The 9,324-nt window shown below is 34.6% G+C and overlaps 1 protein-coding gene across 2 annotated transcripts; it reads right to left on the minus strand.

The window, feature by feature from the left end:
- Positions 1-3,599: 3,599 nt before the first annotated feature.
- Positions 3,600-8,423, minus strand: LOC118055341 (adenylyl-sulfate kinase 3). Of its 2 annotated transcripts, none has more exons than XR_004688642.2 (7): positions 7,940-8,423; positions 7,572-7,712; positions 7,003-7,152; positions 6,701-6,819; positions 6,447-6,531; positions 6,201-6,358; positions 3,600-3,943 (listed from the first exon to the last, which is right to left on the minus strand). XR_004688642.2 is itself a non-coding variant. In XM_035067218.2 (7 exons), the coding sequence occupies exons 1-7, from the start codon at positions 8,139-8,141 to the stop codon at positions 3,845-3,847; spliced, it is 843 nt and encodes a 280-aa protein (XP_034923109.1). In that variant the 5' UTR covers positions 8,142-8,417; the 3' UTR covers positions 3,600-3,844. The 2 variants fall into 2 exon arrangements, 1 of the variants encoding a protein (XP_034923109.1); XM_035067218.2 differs by having other exon boundaries at positions 6,312-6,358; positions 7,940-8,417.
- Between the last annotated feature and the right edge of the window lie 901 nt (positions 8,424-9,324).

Consider the following 9,324-nt stretch of genomic DNA (forward strand, 5'->3'; position numbering starts at 1 on the left):
TTCATGATTGTGCAAAATTAAAAATTAAAAAAATAATAAAAAAAAACCTAAAAAAACTAATACCTGTCAGCATTTCACTGTAAAACATAACAATAAAATGATATTTTTGCCAATCTCAAAAAAGCTAACAGAGCTTGCTAAAAAAGGTAAAATTATTTTTTACAGGAATTCATTAAATATTATCAAATTAATTAGGAATAAATTGGTATGAATATATTTTTTAGTAGAATAAATTGGTTTTATTACCCTAAAAAGCAAAAATATATATATAGCTTTTGTTCATGAACTTTTTTATCTTTTCAATATTCATTGCAAAGTAATATCACATTGATACTCTTTAAGAAAAAACTATTAGAATTGTATAAAAAAAAAAAGCTTTTTCGGTCTTTTCATTTTTTTTCATGATGAAATACAAAAATCAACTTTAAAATGAAAAAACTCTAACGATGGTTTCCATGGGTGTTTCCATCTTTTCCTTATAGTTTTTTTTGTTATATTCAAGATCACTTAAAGATTGTTTAGTAATTTAAGAAATTTAAATATTATTTAAAAAATATTGATGTTTGTGTTGCACATGTCAGCACGTAGGTGTCTTCTAAATCTCCGAGCAGCAAGTATGGATCCTTTTAATAACCAAACACTGTCTTTGTGGCATCATTGGAATTGTCGCAGTGGTCCCTCCACTATCCAACAATAAGTATGGCCAATAAGTCTCTGGTTTGATGCTAGTAATCTTTTTTTATTTTTTTTCTTTTTCTTTTTCTTAATTTTATTTAATTTGCTTTGAAGAGGTTACTCTGATATCATAATCAAGTTATATATTTGGCATGTTAATCTAAATGGGTTTGAGTCGGGTTTTTTATCTTTTCCTCATTGTTAGTTTTTTTTACTTTATTTATTGTTATCATATTTTTTTTATTAATATTTTTAGATTATCTGAATTTATTAAAATCAATCGAGGCCAAATGAAAGTTCTATTTAAAGGGGGGAAAAAAACATGTACGTCGCCAAACAGCATAGACAGGGTTGAAATGTCTTGTTGCAAAGCTTGATTTTTTTTCTTGCTGAAAACTAGCGAGTCTTCCAAACAACATTAGCGAGTTTAAATGTCTCATAGAGCATGATCTTGGTCCTTGCAACAAGCTAGCAAGTCTTCCAAACAACATCCATATATGGTCTAGAATCTCTTGAAACACTTAATGTAAGGAGTTGTTGCAGGCTGAATGAATTGCCAGAGAACCCAAGGTCATTAGCATTATCCACAAATAATTTGGGGACTGTCTCCCATGTTTGAATTTGGAGAGCTGTGGCATGTTAGAAATTCCCAACAGCTGTGGCTCTTTGCTGTCATTGAGAAAATTGACATTAACGCGGAATAGTTTTGAGAAGAAGCCAGCTGACATCAAGCAACTTTCTGAGCTAACTGAACTTAATTATTCTGGAGCATTGTAAATCGCTTCGATGGTTACCAGATCTTCCATTAACTCTACATCATTGAAATGTTAAGGGTTGCATCTCTCTAGAATCAATAGAAAGAATATTCGCACGAGGTGAGAGATCATGAAGCTGCTTCTGAGAATATCAGTTTTTCTGATTGCTATAAATTGGGTCAAAACGAACGCTTTAAAATTATGGATGGCGCGTAGTTAACAATTCGTCGGACGGCGACATCGATATATAGGAAGGTAAATTCCTCACTCCCTCTCCTTCTCTGTTTATAAATAAAATTCACGATGATGATTTTGTATATTTCTCTCTCTTTCTGTTGCAGGGATCTGGTGGGTTGGATAAATTTTGGCGAGCGAATTAATTAGATTTAGATTATGAATCCATATTCCATGGGGTGGAAGTCCCGGAGTGGTTCGGCTAGTAGAATATATATATACACAAGGGGTCTTCATGAGAAAATATCAAATCACAACTAGTGCTAATCAGTTCTTGGGATGCGTTGTTTGCGCTGTCAGTGTATTGAAAGAAAACTGGGAATCTTCTCTTTTTTTATAGTAAATGTGTCTGCCATCTGACAACCGAAGGGGGATCCAGTGTGATCTCCGTTTATACACCATGTTCTTGTTGCTATTGGAATCAGAACATTTGTACATTTGTCATCATAGTTTTGAAACCCGGACCGGCCCGGCGGGTCGATCCGGGACCCGACTGACCCGGGCCTGGGACCGGTCCGAGTCTAAGTAAAAACCCGTTTGAAAATTGACCCGGCAAAACCCAATCGACCCGGTGGATTGACCCGAAACCTGGGTGACCCGGGCAAACCCGGCTGAGACCCGATCTCTCTGAGTTCATCATCCAAGGACCGATTCACTTGGAGACAAACACCAATCCAGAACAGCAAGATCTGAACTTACCTGCTGTTGCAAAGAACTCAAGCAATGGCAGCAATAGCATTGAGTCCTAGGACGCAGAGTTCTACAAGAAAAAAGATTCTCGCGAAAAAGACCAGGCAAGCCCCAGCAGCAAGGAATTCTTCTTATCTGAATGCAAAGAAGTGCCCCTCATCAACCAAGATGTTTGGAGACCTTCAGTCTCTTTTTGTTTTGGGTGTGCATGCTGTTGCTGGAGATTGAGGCTCACAATTGGTATGTGACCAAGGTGCCATTGCTGGAGAAGAAGAAGTCACCAGCAGCTAGAAGAGAAAAGTTAATTAATTTCTCTCTTACTCTCCAGGTTTTCTATTTTTTTTTCTTCTATGTGTGCGTGTTGGGGAATGAGAGAATAGAAAAGAGTGCTTCAGTGTGGGATTTTTTTTATTATTTTTTTTAATTTTTTTGGGTTGACCCTGATCAACCCGGGTCAACCCATCTGACCTGTGACCCGGTCATTAGACCGAGTCGACCACCGGATCAGGTTTCAAAACTATGTTTGCCATGACTCTCTTATTTTATGTACTTGAAACCCTAATATATATGCTTTTAACCGGCTTGAATCTGCTTTCCATTCCTTCAAAGATGATCCTGGATTTGAGGTATCTCTGCATATCTAGGCATCCATTGACCTCAGTATATATACTTCATTGTACAAAAGATGGTCCTATGAAACCTTAATAGTTAAAATAAATAGAGAATTAGTTACTAGCACATAAGAAATTTAATTGTCTCGAAAAATAATATAAATCATATATTAAAATATTATTTAACAATTTAAATTATTAGATTGAATTGATTTATTGACATGGTATTAAATTCTCGATGACCAAACAGTGAATTCAAATCTTATAATCCTTAATTATTTAATAAAAATTAAACACAAAATAATATGAATTTATAAATTAAATTGATTATTATATGAACATGTATTCATATAATAGAATTTATTAATATTAGTTTTAACTTATTTAATAATCAAAATCGTCACCGACAAGTAACTTCTTTTTTTATTAACAATAATAAAAATCAAATACGAATACATGTTTTTCTACTTATTTTCTCTCTTTTTTAAGATATAACTACATGGCAAACAAGCTTTTCTTAAGTATTTTGCAGGTCCTATTTTTTTTTTTAAAAAAAAGTGTTTTTAAAAAGGTTTAAAAATAAAAAATATTTTAAAAAGCAACCATAATCATATTCCTAACCATACCCATGATATTTTGCAAACCAATTCCAGCTTTATTAATACATACAAATCAAAAGAAATGAAATTTCCATAGGCCTTGCAGAGGCCAAGATGGTGGCGTTAGTTAATCGATAAATTAACTAACGAAACACCAAAAGTCTAATCAATATATTTGATATTTAGCAACTAGGGAAGTGAGCAGCTTCCACCGTTGCCGTTAATACAACATCAACAAAGACGTCAGCGGCTCAGAGTCAAGACCGCCGCAGCAATATTTTTATGCCTGGAGATACCCTTTCTCCTCCAAGTAAGAAATCATCTTGCCAGCCATGTCGGTTGGGGTAGAACAGTCTCCTGTGTTGCATTTCAATACTATCTGAAATAAAGTAAACGAACATATTTAAACACCAAAAACATATATTGATGATATGCAAGAATGCTGCGAGCAGGTAGAGGAATTAGTTGATGACAGTGAAACGAGTAACTCAGTAAGAGATGAGCCGATAGACTTCACAACACATCGGTAAATGTAAATACAAGCCAGCAACATAATTGTTAAGATAACAGAATAGAGGCAATTATAGTAAAGGAAAACCAAATCAGGAGTACCACAATTTATAAGTAATAAATCCATATTAAATGGGCAAAAGCACCCTCTATAAAACCTAACTTCTCTTGGCTCAACTAAAAATAAATCCAATTTTTTTAGGCTCGGCCAAGAAAATAATATAATCTTCCTTGAGCTCAACCAAGAAAAAGACCCAACTCCCTTGGACTCACCCAATATAATAATGACCCACCCTTTATTGAGCTCAATCAACTTGATGACCCACCTTCTTTAAGCACAATTGTATTTTGAACCCTGTGCTTTCTATATATTTCAGGTGTATAAAAATTCTTTAAAAACTCATTATATTTCCATCGATGTTAATATTATATAAGAGATAATATGTAAAAGTCATTTAAAGGCCACCATATTTTCATTCTTATTAATACATATGTCAAAGATATTTTTCATCAACATTAATACGTATATCAAGGATATTTTCCCTTTTTAATACTATTAAGGCAATATTATATTTTAGTTTCTCCTCTTCATAAAAAAACTCATGAGTTACAAATAAATCATGAATCTTTTAAACAAAAAGTTCAAAATCTTCATTATCTACTGTATATTTATTTTCAGAATATCTCTCTGTAATATTATTGTATTTTCTCTAAAAAAGTCACTAACTTAATTAGTTATCGAAGAGTCTTCAGATTCACTAAAGAGAACCTTTTATAAATATAAGGCGCCCACCTCTAACTACCTTTGTTAGAAAGAATGGATCAGATTGCCAAAACCAAGAGATTAACCGACTATCCTAGTTCCTAATCTACCTGGATTTTTTAAGGCATTAGCATTAGCGTCGTTTGTAGGGAATTGATCAAAAAGTTTTCGGTTTCTTTCTAATGACATTTCCTAGTCATTCCATGGCATACAACAATGATACACTTGAGCTAGAACGCTTAATGGATCTATATGTTATCGTGAGCACTTTTGCTCATTCAGACTTCTAACAGCTCATCAACCAAGTAGAACTCCTCATAAAGGTTGTGTTGACTGCTCAGGTGCAAAATTAGGATTTACTATCTCAGCAAGTCTTAGCACCCGAGGCAACTCTACCCTACAAGGGATTTACCAGGAGTCTCTCTAATGCAATAGCACAACTCTCCAATAGATGGATCAGAAGTCTCTCTAGAGTCCAACAAATCATCTCAGGATATGTTTTGTTTTTGAATTAAGATAATTGTGTCTTTGACATACACTTATTATCTACAAATCTTTAATGAAGGCTTCTGGACTATTACATGCTCTCCTTTAAAGAGGTTCTTCCTAGTGTGATCGCACACTTTTCCTTAAAATGATTCTCTCTAGTGTGATCACACAATGTCATTGGAAAGAATTATTCCTGGTGCGATAGCTCCACCCTCCATGACAGCTTGAGATGGTCAACCTCAACAAAGCAACATGACCCCCGTCATATGGCCATATATATACCACCAAAGCTAACTAGAACCCAAAGAACTAACACAACTCTCTACATAAGCTCTCAAGCCTTTTGCTATCTCTAGAAATGATCTTGAATCTTTTACTTTTAGGTTGGGTCTCTCTCTTCAATAAAGGGCTCATGCCCCATGTCATCACTAGAAATGTCACAAACCTTTAACTTTTTAAATAAATACAATAACTCTCTAAGAAAGGGAATAGCTTGATCTCTTTAATGTAATAGCACCACCTTCAATAGGTTTCCTCCTATCTTTTAGAAAATTTTCTAAGTATAGGCGTTGATATGGGTATGTCCCCTCCGTCCCTTGAAAATTTTTCAAGTATGGACGACAGCAGGGATTTGCTCTCATCAACCTCTTATAATATTTTATAAATATAGGCTCATATTCTTTGGGTTTTATGTAAAATTATTGTATTTTCTTTCAAAAAGTTAATGACTTAATCATATCGGAGAGTCTTCAAATTCACCAAATAAAACCTTTTGCAACTATAAAGTACCTGCCTCCAGTTACCTTGACTAGAAAAAATAAATCATATTATCAGAACCAAGAAATTAACCAATTATTCAAGACATAAATCTTACCTCAAGCTACCAGGACCTTTTAGGATATCATGCAGGTCTATAAGCATGTTTTTACAGTGCATATGAGCATTTATGTTGACCAGAATATTCTTTTTTACTTTGCACAATTACCTCAGCATCCAATGGTGATTCATATGGATCATCAATGCCAGTAAAACCTGCAGGATATAGACGAACATCAGAGCTCTTTACAGTTAATTCATGCAATACAACTCAGATGCATTGCAGTTCCCTAAGAATTAATACCTTTGATCTTCCCAGCACGAGCAAGCTTATACAAGCCTTTTGGGTCTCTGTCCTCACAAACTCGGAGGGGAACATCCATAAACACCTGTTATGACAAGCCTCGTCAGGCATCTTTAGCAATATGAGCAGCATTTGAAGGTTGGATCCCAAACCAAGTAGCAAATTAAGGAAAGATAACAAAGAACTACAATAAAACCCGACTTGCTAAACTTTGCAGCTTAAATAAAGCAATCACAAACCGGAGAAGCACCAACCTCAATGAAATCTCCACTTGGTAACATTGCTCGACACGCAGCCCGATCCCTTTTGTACGGAGAGATCAGGCAGGCGATGCAAATAAATCCAGCATCTGCAAATAGTTTCGCTACCTCCCCTAAACACAAAAGAGACACATTACAAAGTTACATACTCAACCATCCAAAGGTCCATGAGCGCAGACTACTGTTAATCAGCCATTGTTAACTGAGTAGACGTCCCCACTGTCACGCGTGATGGTATAACAAGTAATACTTGCAAGGAAAAATCACAAGATGTAAGCAATTAAAACAATGCTCACCAACTCTCCTTATGTTTTCAACACGGTCTTCTGCTTTAAAACTAAGGTCACGGTTGAGGCCGTGCCTGACATTGTCGCCATCAAGAATGTATGACAACTTTCCTCTCTGGTACAGCATTTGACTCAAGGCACATGCCACAGAGCTTTTCCCTATCAATCGAGTTTCAGAACATAAGAAGGCATGAAATAGAAGAGCAAGATGGCGACGAAAGGTAGAGGACTAAATACAGAAAATATTTAGAAATCTAGAACGTTTTTCCCACAGTGGCACCAGAAACCCAGAGTCAGGCAATAAAAAACCAAAAAATAGAATCAATGCGATGCACGCTAAGCTTCATGGGTGTTTGTGTGAGAGCACTTAAAATCAGAAAAATTTAACCTGCCATCCTTGATTCAAAAAGTCAGAACAAAAACAACACTACAGGAATTTACTCAAAACTAAAAAGCTCGTCAAACACTGTTGATTTACATAAGACAGACCTGGTCTACGATCAGTTGACAATCAACCCAATTTTTTATTTGAAAAAAAAAACCGCAAGAAGAATTCAATGGAGCCAAGTATGACAAACCTGAACCACTGAGACCGGTGATCCATATAACACAACCCTTTTGTTGGAGAAGCTTCTGCCTGTCAGTTTTTTCAACTGGGCACTCATGCCACTTTATGTTTGTTGAATTCCCTATTGTAGACAAATGGCTGTGATTTTTCCCTGTATCCAAAAACTCGTGTGAAGAATCAAGTCAAAATCCAAACTATACAAACAAGAACAGGAATCCAATCGATAAATCCCAATCTCAATAAATACCTTAATCAAGACACTTTTCAAGAAAGAAAACGAGATCAAAAGTCAAAAACCTTGAATTCTGTACTTTTTTCACCAGGTCCAAATTCAATTACTAATACAAAACACAAATTAAACCCAATAAAAAAAGTTACCTGCATGCCCATTTGCCAACTTATCCACCTTGCCCTGAACATCCACTTTAAGCGTCTGTGTCTCTTCCATGGCAACCTTGATCAGGCAAACCCCTCTCGGTTTAAAATCAATGGGTTGATTGCCACCATTGAAGCTAAAAAGTCCGAGCTTTTTCGAGCCCGAAATTACAGGCAGTGCTGGCTTAAAACCAATAGTATTCATTGCTCAAAACAAAAAATAAACATACAAAAAACGGTACGAAATGTAGCGAATGATTATATATATCAATGCCTGTATCAGAATATGAGTGTAATGAGGATAAAGACGGGGTTGTTGAGCATGAAAATTTTACTACCACGTTTTGTAAAACGTGAATTAGGAAAGAAAGGCGACAAGAAGGAACGGAAGTGGTTGGGTATTTTAATTATTTCTTGAGGCTGATAAAATTATTGACACGATCCCATGATTTTGATGCAGAATGGTTGGTTAGGCTGATAATATATAATCTGTCTTGCAATTGCCAAGTGATTTTGTGGAATTAATGAATGATTGAGATGGTTTTGGACTGCCCTCATGGCCACACAGGTGTCTGTCGGGCACTTGCATGGTTTCTTTCTTCTGCTTCCATCATGTTTGGACAGCCTGTCGTTTTCTTCTGGGTTGTGTGGTCTGGATGAATGGAATTGAAATGTACTATGCATGCCTTTAATGTATATCTAGATTTATTTGTACTGTTTACTTAAACAATGCAACGACAATTTTGTCTATTAACCTAAAAAAAACCCTTAACAAGAGATTGAGTTATTTTGGAATGTCATATTAATCATTATTAAATTGATAAGGAATGAATGAGACTTTTTTTTATTTATTTTAGTTATATAGTACAATAAGAATATCATTCTACTCTTGGAAACGCCACCAAGTCATCTTTATTATGGAACAACACTTGATGGTATTGATTGTCTTGTTTGTGGTTAGTGGATTTTTTCTTTTTTTTTTTTTTCCTTAAAAATTATAGTTTGATTTTTTGTATTATTGATATTTTAATTTTAATTCTTATGCCTTTGATTTTTAATTTTTGTTTTTGTTTTTTTTATAGAAGTTTTTTTTTATTTCATCATCCAATCCTAATTTATCAAATATTATATTTTCAAATTAGTCCTTCTTCTTTTAATTTTTTTTTTCTTTACTTTTCTGTAAGAGTTTTATTGGATTTTAATTTCATCGTTCAATCCAAATTGATAGTACTATATTTTTCAATGTGGTTCTTGCTATTTTGATTTCTAATTCATAGTCCAAAGCAAGATAAAAGGAATTTATGTTCATGGAATTATGGATGATATTATTGTAATTATAAATTATAGATGATAATTTTATTATTTTGATGCTCCAATGGCTCTTTAGT

Source organism: Populus alba, chromosome 1, assembly GCF_005239225.2.
Source record: "Populus alba chromosome 1, ASM523922v2, whole genome shotgun sequence".
Lineage (NCBI taxonomy): Eukaryota > Viridiplantae > Streptophyta > Magnoliopsida > Malpighiales > Salicaceae > Populus > Populus alba.